This window comes from Enoplosus armatus, chromosome 16, assembly GCF_043641665.1.
Source record: "Enoplosus armatus isolate fEnoArm2 chromosome 16, fEnoArm2.hap1, whole genome shotgun sequence".
Lineage (NCBI taxonomy): Eukaryota > Metazoa > Chordata > Actinopteri > Centrarchiformes > Enoplosidae > Enoplosus > Enoplosus armatus.
Genome location: NC_092195.1, coordinates 18,702,959 through 18,720,314, shown reverse-complemented (window position 1 = coordinate 18,720,314; position 17,356 = coordinate 18,702,959). Strand labels below are relative to the sequence as shown.

The 17,356-nt window shown below is 43.7% G+C and overlaps 1 protein-coding gene across 1 annotated transcript in view; it reads left to right on the top strand.

The window, feature by feature from the left end:
- The first annotated feature begins 838 nt into the window (after positions 1–838).
- Positions 839–17,356, top strand: part of pou2f2a (POU class 2 homeobox 2a) — a 53,558-nt gene continuing 37,040 nt past the window's right edge. The window contains exon 1 of the mRNA XM_070921915.1: positions 839–938. Within this exon, the coding sequence (XP_070778016.1) occupies positions 839–938 (100 nt within the window). The remainder of the gene's footprint in view (positions 939–17,356) is intronic.

Genomic DNA, 17,356 nt, shown 5'->3' with positions numbered 1-17,356 from the left:
TTTTATTATTGTGTCGCTTTGTGTGCATGTATTCTTCAGCAGACCAGCCAGCTACTAACCAAATCTTTACGAGAACCAAAAAGAAGCAACTCTGGTGGTACACGGACAGTTTCTCTCTACCGAGGATTCACCGGTGGACAGTGTTTGTTTGAGACTTTTCATGACAGTGCAGCAGGAGAAATCTATCTTTTCCCAATCCAAACCAAAGCCAACCCTGCCGAGGAGGAGAGACGGAGACCGAGAGCCTGCGATCTTTACGCACAGCTGCCTGGACACAATAAATGGAGTCTAATTGTGTCTGTGTTGCATCCAACGGAGAGCAGCGGAGAGAGGAGCACCCACTGCACTAGATTCACATGGGTGCGACGATAACAGATACCCTCCACTGTCCAGTCACCTGCAGCCTGTGTTATCCTGTATGGATAACCACTGGTAGCTTTGTGTTTCCTCCCAAAGCTTAACGGTCGTCTCTGCGCGTCCTGCACATCGCGGTGTGTACGTGTGTGTGAGTGTGTGTGTGTGTGTGTGTGCGCCGGACTAGTTGACTCCGAGAAGACACAAGTAAGGGGACCGTAATATCCTTCTGCATCCCAGAGCCACACAAATCTAAAAAGAGAGAAATGTGAATCCGCTGAGGCTCACACTCGATCCACGGAAGAAAAAGCCAAAAACTGAGTCTCTTTCTTTTCAAACCATCCAAGCGTCTTTACCAACAGCTGTCCACAAACCTGGGAAGCCAACGAAGAAAGGCCAAAGAACGACGAAAGGACGACGGATAAGAAGAGAAGAAAAGTGAGACTAAAATAAAAAACAACGACCCCCAGGTCGACAGAGGACCATGTTTGTCCCCCTGCCGGTCCCCTTCGTCTTTCAGAGAACAGCGTCCGACTTCAGCGCCTGGAGACTCAAGTCCTCGCTGGCTCCGCGGTCCAGCCCCGGTAAGACGCTTTTTCTACCGGTCCTTTCATCTCCACTGTGCACCTACACAAAGAATAAAAGCCGGTCATTAGCTTTAGCTTCGTTTCTTTTCATTTCTAACCCTCTAGATTCAGCTTCAATTCTACAGAACATGTTCTTTTCTTTCCTCAGTTTCGGGTCCAATAAACTTGCATATACAAAGATAAATTAGATAAATGACATGGTTACATGTACATCACTTTAATCCTCTCCATATTTTACTTAATATGACACAACATTCAACTCACAACAGACATTTTTCCACATATGAAAGTTAATTTAACCTGATAGTCTTCACATGTAATTTCTTTAAGATTGTTTAATTTGTATACAGATCAAGTCAACTTGTCCCCTGAATAACTAATGCTGTTATTGTGATTTTCCGCCTTCTGCTTTGTTTGAAATTACACAACAAGTGAAGCTGTTAAATTATCTGACTCACAAAATTGAAGACTAAATATTTGAGCCCGATATTTTTTTTCCTATTACCATCTTTCTCCTTTTATCTCCGCAAATAGAAATGAGCTGAATTTGCCATTAAGGCAGAGAGTTTAATTAAAATACTTACTTGCCTATAAATCCAAAATGTAAAATCCCAACCCCAAAAATTGGATGCATGAATATGTGGCTCATTAGCATCCATCACAGTGTCACAGAGGCGCCACACTCTCTCCTCATCTTTTCCTCTTTCATTCATGGCAATCCATCCATCGCAACCTCCATCCCATCTGTCTCCTCTCCTCTCCTCACTCCTCTCCTCTCCTTCAGCCTTTCTCGGTCAGGTTAGGGGGGAATATTCATGGTCATCTATCGATCAGAAGGTATTGATCTCTGACTGGGGCCACATTGGGAAAACAGGAGTACAGTCATGTTGGCTGAGGGAGAAAGTTTGACCACGCTGAAGATGATGTGAGAAGAAGAAAAGAACAGAGTGACATTTTCTAAATGACTGAAATTCAAATTCCTATCAAAATAAAGTTTACATATTTGTCACTAAAAACACAAGTATCCTTTATAGGTTACTTTTATTGTGTAGTAAAACTGTAATATTCCTATAATTGGATCACTAAAGGGACTTGCAGTCATTTTGTCAATCAATAGTACTTACTATAATGACCTTACCATGCCTTTATGCTATGCTAATACCCTATGGCCACTATAATATTGCTTTAGTGACTTGCAGTGTGATCGATAATGGCACGGCTCTTTATGATATTTTTTCCATCTCCTATAGTGTCACTGTAATGTTCCTAAAGGGCTATGTCACTTATCTGTGGTGTTTTCTCAGCATAGTATTCTTAAATTCATATAAGGGTTCCTACAGTAAAGGGTTTATAAAAAAAACAAATGAGGTATCTTAGATTTCTTTTGTTTGTCTCGATTTTTTCTTTTTTCCTGGGGATGACCACATGCGAGAGGTCAGAGTTCACCCAGCTTTCATCACACCTGCTTTACGTTTTCTTACCACCTGTGTGAGTTTTAAAACTCAGCAGCGTGACTTGTTGGTCACTGTTTCAACATAAACCGTGTGTGTGTACCGAAGTGTGTCTACATGTTTGAGTGGGGTTCTCAGAGGGTGACAGTACCCGTGCCCCCCCCCCCCCCCCCCCCCCCCCCCCATCCCCACCGCCTTAATCCATCCAGGCGGAAATTTCAAATGACAGATGGGGGTAGGTGTGTGTATGCTGAGCCGTGCTGGGGTAATTCAGGCTATCACCTTAAGTAGGTGTCAGGAGGAGAAAAACGGTAGAGGTTTTAATGAGAGCTGCTTCTGGCGGCTTTGACAGGCGACATATAACCACTGGATGCTGTTTTGGGGGGGGTGGGGTCAATTTCTCTGTTGGTCCTCTAAGAAATTAAAGTAAAAGACACGATGAGGGAACAAGAAGAAGAGGTGGAGGCTGGGTCACAGGGAGTGAATGAGTGATTGAATGAATAACAGAATGAGCGAGTGCATAAATGAATAATAAATGAGTGAGAAGGTGAAAGTATCAGTTAGCGAATGAACAGGTGCAAGAATCTGTGAATTGAATTAATAAAAGCAGTGAGAGGGTGAAAGAATTAATAAACGTATGAATAAATGAATGATTGGGTGAAAGAATCAGTCATTTAATGAATAGTGTACAGTCTAAATATGTGGATGAATAAACGAGGAAGTAAGGGATTTAACAAATGAGTAGATAGGTGGAAGAATGAATGAATGAATGTGTGAGCTACAGTAGCAAGCCCTCTGACTCTCCCTGGTGTTCTTCCTCATGTGAGAGGGTCAAAGTGCCTGTACAGGCTACTTTTTTATTTAAACATGTTGCTGTGATAAGCAGCAAATACACACGAGAGAAATAAACTTTGTAGGAGAGCAAAGGCCAACACTCATCCCTCATTTCCCCTTCTGTTTTTTCTTCTCTTCTCTCCGTCTTTCATCCTTAATCTCTGGAGAGAAAGAAACTCCGAATCCGCTGTTTCTCATTCTCTCATTTCTGTGAAGTATTCACTTGACACGAAAGCCTTTTCAGTAAAATGCAAACTCTCCTCTCTCCCTCTCTTTCTCTGTGTCTCCCCCTCTCTCGTTCCCTATGGACAGGGAGGTTGTTGAATTGGATTTGCCTGGTGTGGTTTGGCCGGGCCCCATAAGCCACTTTAGCTAAGTCTGTTACCCACAATTCTCTGTCTCTCTCTGATCTGCGCCTTTGACCAAGGTGTGCGTGTGTGCATCTGTACGATTGCCTGCACCTGTAAGTGTGTGTCTGTCCGCACATACCTGGCTGTGTTTGCGTTAGTGTGAGCAAAGACGGGGAGTCAAAAGTCTAAGATGAGGTGAGTGAAGTTCAGTGGAGAAGGAGAGAGAGGGGTCCTAAACAGCAGACGCTAGCAGACAGTGGTTTTACAGTGGATCTAAACTGAAGGCTTATGGGTTTTTTGTCAGCTCGACTCTTTAACACTACAGTGTTGAGACCGCTGGCCTCAGCTCAGCTGGGCCCGAGACAGTAAAACGCTTTTAAAACAGTCGCTGGATTGAATTTATCATCCAAGATATTTTTCTTTGAGCGTTTTATTTTTTCATTGAATTGCCCGGTAATATATATATATATTTAAATAAATTTTTCATTTGAAGACAGCAAACTGCCATTAAGTCAATAGGTTGGGTCACATTAACTGCTAACACTAAAGGAAATCCATTAGTCTGAGTTTTAGAGACAGTCTAAATGCTGTTTTAGAAGCTCACTCTACTAATAGAAAACATATTACTATGTATGGAAATTGAAAAGTTTTAGGATACCGAACATTTGCGGAAATTGTGAGCCAAGAATTGGAATAAAAAAAACAAAACCTTGAGTGGTCAAATTTTGACTCTTGTTCACTCTGAAATTCACCGTTATTAAACCACCTGACAGTGCTGCTACATGACTGCAAACATTATTATAGTCATTGGATCCTTTAGCTCGTAAAGTGTGCAGAAAAACACATGTGGTTTACCTCAAATGGGTTTAGTGAATAAATGCCTTTTACCACGTTAAGATATTCCAGCTTTTTTTTTTTTTTTACTTTTTAGCACATTGATGTGGTTGAGTAAAAACATCATACCTCCAGAATCAGAAGTCTATGCATTGATTTTTAAGAACAGAAGTAATTGAACACATTTGCACAGTTAGGCCTGCTGTATTTATGCAGATTTTTCTAACGTTTTAGTTATTTTTGAAATTCAAGCTTGAAATACCTCTCTACTGGCTAAATCAGTGTAACTGTAACTAAGAAAGCTCAAATGTGATCATATTCAGGTTGTAATTTCTCACTCTGTAGCTTTTATACTGAACAAGAGTGAACAGCAAGGACCGACAGCCAGGGATGAGAATGAACCCTGACATCTCATTTATGTTGACTGTGGTCATAAACCAGCAGGAAGCAAAAGAAAGGAGAAGAGAAACCACATCCTTTCATCCTAAAGCGTTGCCCCCTCATTGAATTCTTCCTCGTTTGCTGGTCATTAATACACTTGTGCCATGCAACTACACAGATTAACTGCTGAGGAGCAGCGGCGGATGTTCCTCAGTTCATTTTGAGCTTCAGTTCTTAGCCACAAAGACTCAAAAAGCTTTTCTTTTGTGCAGCTCAGAGATCTGACCAGACAGTCTCCTCTGCTGTGTGGTTTTCAGAGGGCAGGCAGGGCGGAGAGGGACCTGTAGCTGCCGCTGCTCTGTCCCTGCTCTGCACCACAACAAAGGAAATCTAAATGCTCTTTTATTTTATGTACACTGCTGTAAAATCCTCCAGGGCCACTGTGGCCCATATAAAACTGAGAGCTGTCAAATTCACAGAGAAGGCACATGTCTGGATTGAGAGGGATGGTTTATTTATGTTGGCCACTCTGAGAGGCCTCTTATCCGAGCTGTAGTTATTCAGCACCGTGTTGATTTTTATTCTCTGTTGTACTGTCTGCTTTCTTTAGTTAGTTTACATCTTTGCGCAGTAGTAAAGCATATAAGTAAAGTGATGGAAAGTCATTATGATGCACAGAAAACGCTGTGTAAAAAGGAAAAACAAAAAGAAAAATCTTGGTTAAATCCAAATGACCACAATAAGATTGTGGAAGAAACTGAAACAATAAGGCAATGTGGCAATAGTGTGTGCTATTCTATTCTATTGTTTAACAACAGTGCAGAGAAACTTTTTTTGTAGAGTTCAAAGCACAAACCTCCTGCCACACACACACACACACACACACACACACACACACACACACACACACTGCGTGCTGCTCGATAACTACCTCCTCTCCCACCCAGGATCTTCACCTCGCGGTGCCCAGGAGGGGGTTGTGTTGTCTGGGCCACACCAAACTGGGCCTGAGCAAAGGCCCCTGTGCCTGGATTAATTGGCTGTGTGTGTGTGTGTGTGTGTGTGTGTGTGTGTGTGTGTGTGTGTATGAGCTTGTGTGCAAGTGTGTATATTAGCAAGTGTTTGTGCAAGGAAGGCAGGGAATTTGTTCAGGTTGGCGCAGCATCTCTTTATGTTTCTGTGCATATGTAGAGGTATATCGGTGTGGGTTTTTGAGTGTGTGTGTGTGAGCAGGAACTTGGACTTTGGACTGTGTCTGTGTGCAGTTGAATATACTGTATGGATGGATGTGTGTGTGTATGCATGAAGCTACCAGCCGTGTGTGTGAGCAGGCAGACAGGTAGACGATTCAATAATTGCACGTTGAGGTCAGTTATGGATCTGTCCGGCATGTGTGGTTTATCCGGAAACCGCAAGCAGCTCATAGCTGCCCATTGTGTGAGTGGTTTTAACCTTCCACCGCTATTGATTAGCCAGCATTGACTACTCTCCCGCCACCCCATTTTTGTGTGTGTGTGTGTGTGTGAACTGTTGATATGTGTGTATGAGAATTTGTGGGTCTAACGTGTGTGTGTGTGTGTGTGTGTGTGTGTGGTGACATGAACGATTGGCGTTAATGTGTAGGAATGCAAGAAAGTGTGTGCATGTGAGGGCACCTGCTTCTGTGTGTGTGTGTGTGTGTGTGTGTGTGTGTGTGTGTGTGTGTGTGTGTGTGTGTGTGTGTGTGTGTGTGTGAGTGTATGGATCAGATTTTAAAAGGGACAGCGTTGTTGGTGAGTCCCGGTGCTAACGTGATTGCGAATGACAAAGCGTCCAGGCGGGTTTGTTAGCTCCATAATGGGGAATCAATAGACACAACACAGATGTCAATACAACATGCTTTATTGCGTTAAGCCGCCTCACCCCCACCCTGGGCTCTGCACACACACACACACACACACACACACACACACACACACACACACACACATAAAACATCTGAGGATGTATCTGCTCTGTAGTTGCTGTCTTCAACACATACATGCAGATATTAATACATAAATATGTTGCCTTCACACACATACACACACTGGTATCGCTGTCAGACCAGGTTGTACACGACACTACCTTCACACACTCTTTTGACACCTACGTTATGTATTTATGTACCTCACCTTCACACATTTTCATCACACGCAGTCACTGGAAAAGGTTTCAGAGTCGTCGTGCTTTTAGCAAACGTTTGTGTTACTTCATGTGAACGATACAGCAAGTCATATCAAACCGGTTGTCAGTGAGATTTAAAATATGATAATATCTACGCTGGGGTTTCTTCACCACATTTCCCAGAGTTTCTCTTCTTTTTACTTGCATTTCCTGAAGTTCCTGTTTGTTTGTTGAAGTCCAAAATAGACAGTTAATCTGTCATGGTGTTTATGTGCCTCGTGATTAAAAGTAAACTTCATGCGCAGTCACTATCGTTATACAGGAGCAGTCCATATATGTTATCCACCCTCACACACATGCATGCACTGTACATTACCTTCACACGTGCACAAACCTGTGTATGCAGAAGTGAACACACACACACATGCAGACCTTTTGTCTTTGTTACACATAGATGATAAAAGTCATTTCACATCATGGACACGTCCTGCTGTGCAGATATGAAACAAAAATCCCCCCACAACCAAATATGGTCACCTGAACTCCGCTTCCCCTCGGCTGCTGTCCGTATGTCAGTCCATCCAACCATCTCAAACTGTCATTGTTACCGTGGAAACATTCATAGGCCATTAGACACACATATGAAAGGAAAGGACCCCAGGTAAACATGGCCCTCCTCCACACATGAAGACAGACGCACACACGTGCACCCTCCATTGGACAGTCATCTTCGTCTTGCGCTCTTGATGGTCACAAAGACCATTAAGGGCTAAATTGGTTGTACTCAGGCTGTATTTGACTTCCCTGCGTGTCTCGCTCTCTTTGGGTTTGTAATCGCCAATCATATGTAAGTGTGTGTGTTTGTGGCCATTTGTGAGTACATTTCCGGTATGTCTGTGTGTGTAAAGTACCAGTGTACTTACTGAGTACTTATTTCTGGTGTGTGTGTGTGTGTGTGTGTGTGTGTGTGTGTGTGTGTGTGTGTGTGTGTGTGTGGGAAAATTGGTGTTTCCCTGATGGCTCATCTTAGTGCTTGTGTGTGTGTGTGTGTGTGTTTATATACAGAGTCCATTTTACACCCCCGCTAAATAATGAATCCTGGGCACAGCAGGGGACCTTTTTTGGTTTAACACCAATGCGCACCCCTAATCGAATGCACTCAGCGTGTGCTGCCCCTTTGTCCAACAAGGTGTCCATCGATAGACTTTCTCCTCAGCGCACATAAATGCCATAAAGAACCCCGTGCCTATTCATTCGTCTCATAGCTCACATTCCTTCTCTTCCAACACACCGCCTTGGCCCGGCGCGCCACTGGGTGTGTTCGGTCGGAAAAAGGGAAAGAAAAGCGATCATGAGGGTGAGGGCGAAGGAGAAAGGCCCGAAGGCAATTCAAATGATTAGCGGCTGGTCTGAGGTCAGGGCTGTTGCTCACCTTCTAATTAAGCAGAATAATTAGGTTTCACAGTACACACGAATCGGAGTGTGTGTGTTAGCATAAGGTTGAACATTTAAGTGTTCCTTTTTTGTAGCCTTTCATTGGTCATGTTAGCATCTGTTGTTTTTTTCAAGTGCTTATTTTCATGTAAACTGTGTGTGTTTAGTGACAGCGAAAATTACATTTTCCATTATAGCTACCGTATAGCTAATTCAAGGGATTACCCAACCTTTGAATCACTTTTGGAATACCTTAAAAGCTTTAAAGGCAGACAGAAAATTGGAGACATCGCTGCTTGAACACTTGAATGTCCAGGTAAATTGGTTTCTTGACCCTCGGGATTAAGAATCAAAACTTTAAATCATTAAGTTTCACCGTTGTGGCGGAAAAAAATATAATCGTTTTATTGTCTTAATCTCAGATCCAGATCAGGGCTAGTATGCAATCTGTATGTCTCTGGCCCAAGACCTGTCTGTCCACCAGCTTCCATAAAAATCTTCTGCTGCCAGGAAGACAAAGAAACTGACTGACTAATATGAAAATAAATCCCCCTGGTCAGAGACAGTTTATCAGGAAATACATTTCAGGCTTGTTTTGAAGCAGAATTTGTCCTGTGCTAAGATTGTTAAAATGTAGACCGGTATTTGATATTCTTATGAGTCATTTGCTGTCGTTTTCCATTAGTCAAACTGTAATTATAATCAGAAAATGTTGCCTTTTATGTAACATAATGAATCTATATATCCATGCTGTATATATACTGTAGTGTTGTGGGTGTGTGTGTGATCTCCAGCAGGTGTGTGTGTGCTTATCTGTTAGCTAATGTCCATCACTGCCTGCTGCTGCTGCTGCTGTGTGTAATACAGAAGTGGTGGTCTTTTGTGCCAACCTGGAGGCAGTGATCTTGTTCCCCCTGCTTGCATGAATAGAGAGAACAGGGCTTAGGAACGGCTCCTGTCCTCCTTTACAGGTCTGACATAATGAAGCCAGTGTGTGATCTCACGCAAAACCTTTCCGTGCAAGTGTGAGTAAGCTCGTCTTGATGGACGCTTCTGCCGTCTCAAAGCTGTGGGACTTTTTTTATAGAGATTAAAATGACAAGGCCGTGGATAAGTAGAACGGTGTGTGTTTGTGAGTGTGTGTATCCCCATGTCTGTGTGTGTGCTCGAGAACACTTTCCTCTCTGAGTGTTTGCATGTTTATGTGCGCCACTGTAATGTAATCTCGCTGTTTGCAGCGCCGCAGGGACGTTTTATGCTCGCCAACGTAGTTTGTATTGAATAAACCACACACAGAGAGCCAACGCGTGTCCTTTGTGAGGCCCTTTTGCATGTCTGCCACTGTGCGTGTCTGTGTATGTATGCGTGTGTTCCTAAGCAATATGAAACCCTGCAGCCAACAATGCGTTTCTTCCCGCCGCTGATACATTTAGCTAATAAAGTCGGATGACAAAAGTGGGGTTAGTTAGATTGGATTCCACCCCTTTTGTCTCCTCTCTCCACTCGTCCATCCCCTTGGCTGGTGGTCAGCAATGTTTTGGGGGGGAAGAGGGGAGATTTAGACCCCCCAATTTAATTTAGCGGACAGGAGTTATGGTAATGAACGTGGGGGACAGAGAAGGGGGCGTGTGAGGAGAGGATGGATAAGGAGGAGGGGTGGGGGTCCCCATTTACCTCAGGAATACCACATCCGTCCTCTCCTTCCTCCCCCTGCCTCCTCCTTCCCTTCAGCTTGTCTTATTGAGGGACCAGCAGTGACTGAAGGGTTTTTAGTGAAAAACGTAATATCATGCAGGATCGGGGGGGTGGTGGTTGGGGTGCTGTATGTATGCACAGACTGAGGTAAAGTGACAACAATAGAGGATGGAGAGAGAAAGGAGGGGTGGGGGGGGGGTGGACAGGCGCTGGGTCCGGCCCTTTTTAATAAATCTGAGTGCTCTGGTTAGTGCTTCAATCTGCTGTACTCAACTAACCTCCTACCCACATTACACACACACATACACACACCTTCAAATACATACATGCACTTACTCTCTGTGACTCATTTTCACCCACATATGCTGTCGCCAGACTACAAGCTCAAGGGCTTTTAGAAGGTGTTTTCAGCAGTCCGTACAGCCGATGCTGCCCCTAATTGTACTGTCCACCAGATGTGGGCTCAAAAGTATGAAAAACAAGTGATTTTGGTGTTTTAATATTCATTTGGATTTCTTTTTTTTCTCTCCTCCTTTTGAATTTTTGCTTTGTTGACAGTCTTCAACAGCCTCCGCTTTCAGCGCACTGCAGAAAGGTAAAAAGTGGTACTGTAGATGTGCAATTCCAACAAGCATAACAACAGACTAAGAGCAATGCGAGAGAGTGACCTATTCCCCACAAATACCTGGATGGGCTGTATGTGCTGCATCTAATGCACGCAATGAATCCAGTTTGGATGCTTTTTGAGTGCTTGGTGAGTTAAAGCAAAAAAATCCACGCAAACGTGGTGTAAGGTGTAATTTTCTTATTCGTCATAGATAACCGGCCCAGTACAGATGGCTTGGTGTCACGTTGAGACATCTCCAGCAACTACAGTGGAGTCTAATAGCAGAAAATCTTTCACCTGTCTGAAGCATCAACAGTAAACATCATGTTTTCTCAGACGCTCAGATGGAAAGAGCAAGGACCTCTTTGTAGACCCTCCATTTTGTACCAATGTTTAACAATCATACAGAGTGAAACGCTTGCAGAGTAGAGTCCTCAATTATATTCACAGTAGTCACAAGACACAGTGGGGGTTTTTTGCATAAGGGGTTCAAGTCTCTTTGCGCTGGAAACACTGTCGCTGTCGTTATCACTATTGCTGTTTATGTGACACATGAAAGTGACACTTCAAACCCAACAAGTTCATGCTTATTCTCTGGGTGTTGTCAAAAGGCACTCTGGGAAATGCATGAAGAAATCTCAAACCTAAGTAGCAGTAGATTAAAGCAGGTTGAAGGAAAGTAGGACCACTTCCTCATGTAAACTCCTGGAACACTGGAATATTACTTTAAATCAAGTGCGCCTAAAGTAGCTCACAGTTACAGCTGCATACAGTATTTGCTCAGGTGAGATATTGTTTAAACCTTTATTGATTACTTTTGTTTTTATGAAAATAAGATGGATATGAAGAGTAGACTTCAGAGCTGTAGTCAAATGCTGTTTTTTTCAGCCGCTCTGCATGATTTGCAGTCAGCCTGTGAAGTTGCGACGTATCCCCCCCTCAGACGCTCAGAGGCCAGACACACTCGCGAGCAGTTTTGAACACATAATCGTCTTCACAGTCTGTGACTCCAATCTCTCCCACATACAGTACACACACATTTACTACATCAGATAAAGGAGCGAAAAAACTCCTTTTTCTTTACTCTTTTTTTTTTCCCTCTCCTCCCAGCTCTCCTGCTTATCACCGGCCCCCGCCTCTCTTCTTTTTTATCCTCTTTTATTATCCTCTGCTTTTTTCCCCTTCAGCAGAGGAGTGCTCAGTCCAGAAATGAAATTAATCTGTTGTACTACACCCCTCCCTCCTTCCTCCCTCCTGCTTCTCCTCCTCCTCTTCTTCCTCCCTGCTTTCCCTCCTCCTCCCGCATCTCAATCTCATTCTCTCTTTGCTCTGTGGGGAGGATTGGACTCGTCACTTTAACCTCTTCATATTGGATATGAATCTGTTAGCCTGCCTGCCCCTCTCTCTAACACTCCCCACCTCAATCCACATAGTTCATGCACACACAGGGAAGTGCATGTACACAAATACACACACACACACACACACACACAAAGGCACTGTCACACTTATTTACGCACATGCATGCACATACACACACACACTGTAGTGAACATAAGCATGCACAGAGACTGTACTCACTCACACTTCATTCCACGCAGGTATCTAAACAAATCTTTTGACAAATCCCAATCCTCACGCACACACACACACACACACACACACATGTTGACATCTCTGACAAACGGTCCTCTGGCGGGTTTCTCCCGGTGCTTCAATCAAAGCCATTGATATGAATCTGGGCTGTTTTCTCCATGCTGGCAGCAGCAGCAATATACCAGCTGTACTTTTTAGCAGCTACACATCTTTCATCAGGGCCTGTGCCTGGAAAATAGCTGTTTACAGCCGCCCCCACCCCCTTTTATTCCTGCCACTTCTACATAGAGACAGGCGATATTGCCGGATTTTAGCTTTGGCCTTGGCTGAACCACCCTGCCTTATTAGTGGGGATATCGAATGAATGAGAGAGGCTTCATACTTCATATGAAAAAGGGAGGCAGGGAGATGCGGGGAGGGGAGGGAGACAGAAATGGGGGATGAGGGAGAGAAATGTGGGGAGTGAGCGAGGTTCTCCTTAATGGTTCCCCCTAGGGGTTTCAGCGGCCGTGCGAGCTGGTGCAGCCACATACAGTCATAGCAGCGAAATGGGACAGGTGAAGATCCTCTCCCTCCTCCTCCTCCTCCTCCTCCTCCTCTCTAAAGAGTGGTATGAATATGGTAAATCCGCTGTCCGCTTGGCGGCATGATTCTCTCCCAGAAAATGGCCCTGTGTCTGCGTCCCTCGGGGGTATAAGCTAAGGAGATTCTGCATTTAGGCCCAGCACTCACTCCCTGTCTGTTCTCTGGGGGTTTGAAAGGGCCCCGGCCTGCCCCAATCCTCCTATCTATCTCACCACCGCAGCAGCAGCAGCAGTGATAGCACACAACACAGCTCAGCTTAAACATGGTGGCTGGAGCTACACAGCTATCGCTATCTGGATGCATGGCTTTTACACTCACACACACACACACACATGCAGAGCCTCTATCCATGTCAGTGTCTCGCTGACGGAGTGAGGTACATTTAGCTAGTGTTCGCCTGAGGCAGTGAGGGATCACCGATGACCATCGTCATGTTCTGTTACACACACACACACACACACACAGAGTTGTTTTCTGCTACCAGCTCTGCAGCTCCAGTCTTGTCGGGGTCAGAGAACATGCTTGGATGGCAGCTCACTCAGACAGTCTGTCAGTCATCCATTACTAGAGAAGACAAAGCATTCAGTTTATTTGCACCTAGTTGGCCTCCAAGAAGTGCTGGGAAATAGTGACACAATCAAACAGCATAACATTTCGGACTCAGTGCTAAAATAAAAAAAAGGGTTAGTAACGTTCAGCTTAACTGCACTGCAGCCTTTAAGAGCAGGAGGAGGTTTGAGCAGGTTATGGTTACAATAACCACAGTACAAGATATAAAGCCATTAAATTGATTTATATCCTCATTCTACTCAGGAGGTGATTAAGTTGTTCGTGCGATATACAGCCTATGTGTACATCTTAATCACCTAGACTTGTAAAATTAAACTTTTATTAGTGTCGGGCTACGGAGAGAAAGAAATTTGGTATCTTGCCCAGGGACACATGACCCGTGTATGGAATCAATCCTGTGACCTCTCGGATGAGGGACAGTTTCTCTAATCAGCTGACAAACTCTGGTAGGGAAACATAACATGAACTGAAACCTACAGATAAAGACAGGTATGATTTTTTTTTTATTCAAACACCATATTTGGAGTGTGAATAAATGTGGTCATTTGGAAACTTTGGATGTACGTATTATATATAGATACTTATCTTGAGGTTTCTGGTAGTTTTACGGTGTGTTATTTAACCACCACCACCTAAAGCTAAATGTATGTTATTGCATGATGAGCTTCGAATAGTGTAAATGCTGTAAGTATCAGAGTAAAGCGCTCCCTGTGCTCATCACAGCAGTGTGCACAAATGTTAGCATTTGAATTTAGACGTGATAAAATATTGATGCAAATGTCCTCAGTGTGCTCACTCATGTGAGGCCTGTGTGTGTGTGTGTGTGTGTGTGTGTGTGTGTGTGTGTGTGTGTGTGTGTGTGTGTGTGTGTGTGTGTGTGTGTGTGTGTGTGTGTGTGTTTTCAGATGAAATGGACTTAAGTGTGTGTGGGCGTCTGTTTTTCAGAGTGTGTGTGTGTGTGTGTGTGTGTTTTTGTCCTTCAGATGTGGCACATGTGAGCCTAAGTGTGTTTGCATAGTGCATCTGCCCCTGTGTGTGTGTCCATGCATATGTGTGCATTTATGTGTGTTAATTTCCCAGCCCCCTACTCTCCCTCCTTCCTCCTAGTGGGGGGGCGGCAGGGGTCCGAGCGCCCTGTGTCATCCCAAACCCCCTCCTCATCTCCTTTGTCTGCTCGTCAGTTAGGGAGCGGTCTGTGCGGGACCATGGGATGCGGGGGGTTGACCTTTACCCTTAACCCCCTAACCCCACCCCTCCCCTCTTCGTTGCCCCGGCGATTCATATGCAAGCGACCCGTCACCCGCCTATTCTTTTCTTTCATCCGTCCACGCCTGGCCAGGCTGTTGTGTCACGTCTCAAGTTCAAGTCCTGGGACAGGCCAAGCCATCCAGGACCACGCCAGGCCACAACAGACCAGACCTGGCTGGCAGCAGGGATCGGGGGAGGGAGGGGAACCAGTGTTTGGCTGCTCATTTTTTATGGGGGGTCAGAGAGAGATGGTCGGCCGGTGTTTTGGGGATGGGCTGGGGTCATACACTGGGGTCATACACTGGGGTCAGCTTCACTCTGACAAACACTGGTGATTTAATCTGCTATTAAGCCTGGAAATCGTGTTAGTTAGAGAACAAGTGAAGCTTATTTGGTAATTAAATGTGATCATTTGACTTTCAGGTCCTTCAACGTGGTTCAGGTATTTAAAATAGATGACGTACACTCAGTTGCCAGTTTATTAGGTACAACTAGCTAAAGCTAATACAGTCAAATACATAGTCCAATAAATCCTAACTTCATGAAGGTTATAATAGTTTTTGTTGAAGCAGTTTTAGAGAGGTGTTGATTCAACCGTACGATCATTTTGGAGGGTTTAGCAACACCTCCCTGAAACAGTGAGTACACGCCAGGAAAATCAACCAAATGTCACAAAGAATTTCTCTTATTTTGATAAAGAAAATTAAGAATTTACACAAATAAAATTTGAAAAAACACACTTATAAATTATTTTTTATTTGTAGTTTTTACTCTAGGTAGGATGATGGGCAGTCAGTTGTGGGGTGGCTCTTATTAAAACAAGTGCAGCATTTCACCTTTACAATCTTAAATCGTTCGGTTTTCGTCAAGAGGCTCCATTGTGGCCGTCACTGAGGGGCCTGCTTTGGGGGTTGGTGCTGCGGTCTCGGGGTCAGGGTCAAGGTGGGTGGGGCCCACGTCAGCTAGCCAGACGGACGCACAGACGGTGGACTTGACATTGAGTGGATGAGTGGATTAACAGGATTGGGAGGCTCCTTGTGTTAAAGTGTATTGTCAGTGAGGGAGGCTTGAAAGTGATGATTTTGGCGGGTAAGGGTTGTATTTGTTTGCCTTGGGCAGAGGATTTAAGTGTGTGTGGTTAAAGACTTTGAATTCATGTGTGTTGTAAGGTTACAGGAAATTAATTATGTCGTTTATCCATTTTTCATTTGTGGTGCAGGAGGTGACCTTTTGTTAGTTTGGAGCGCAAAGTTAATGCTCTCCTGGCTCTTAAATCTTTTCATGAGCGCACTAATTTATTGTTTTTATTGGAAGGCAGACACATCTTATAATACATCCACTAATAACTGAAGTGTATATGAGAGCACACACAAACATCTACACACACACACACACACACACACACACACACACACACACACACACACACACTGTCCTTCAGTGTGTAGCAGTGAATGAATGCATTGAATGATCTATCTACTGACAATAACTAAGCTTTCATTAAACTGAAAAATACCACCATTGTCCCAGCACAGCAGTGTTAGCCTACAGTGGACACTCTGAGATGAATAAACACCCACTCACTGCGAAATAATAAAAAGAAAATCTTCACATTGTACACTCCACTTTCCACACACATTATCCCCAGAAAACACACAATTATGTTGTTTTTTTGTTGTGTTTTGGGTTTATTTTTCATGGAAAAGCTTAAAGTAACATTCCTTGAGGAGATGCAGACCCTCATAAAGTCCAAGGATACGTTAAATGGGAAACCAATTTTTTTAGCCATCTGACATTTAACCCACTGCTTGTGTTTGGGCCATTCTTGCTGATAATGGAGTGGAGTTCGTTTTGAAAGCATCCCAATTGACAGTTGATTGAGCTGGCCTGAAGGTTATCCAGCAAATGGAGAATGACTTCTACCCTCTAAGAGCCAAAGCTAGCCAGCTGGTAATGGTTGTTCTGAGATGTATGTAGACACTGCACTGACTTGCCAATGTTTTTTAAATGTTTTTTAAATTTCAAGGACAGCACGTGCCTGTCTTTCTGTGTTTAATGCATATCCTGTCTGCTCTATATTTAACAGTTGCAGAAGCTGTTAAAATTACTCTTTTAAGTAGAAAAGTTTGACTTAAACGGATTTGAGGGCACAGAAATATTTAGACTAAAGTCACCACCAGCTGACATCATCTCGTGCCTAAAACTACAGCTACTGTGTGGCCTTGACCCACATATCAGTGTGCTATAATGAGTTCAATTGAGAAAAATCTTCTTGAGACAGAGGCGGTTATTTCTAAAATACACTTCTTCACTGTTGGACAAACGGTAATGGAGTATTAAGATGCATCCCACTGAGACACACACAATATGTGCACATTTGAAAATAGTCCAACACTAAAACAAGATATATAGCACATCTTACGTCTTATAAAATGACCCATATCATAGGAAAAACTGACAAAAATGAAGAGACTCTTCAATGCAAAAAAGACTCAGTTTTTTACATTATTATATTTTCTCTTTGATATGAGACTGTTTACCTTGGCTACATGCACCTGACACTTCTTATTGAAAAGCCCGGACTCAAGAGCACAAACCCTTTCACATGTCTTGTCTTGTTCAAAGTGACACCTAGTTGATAGTAAATAGTGGGAATTTGTGAAAGAAGCAGTTGTCTTTTTTAGG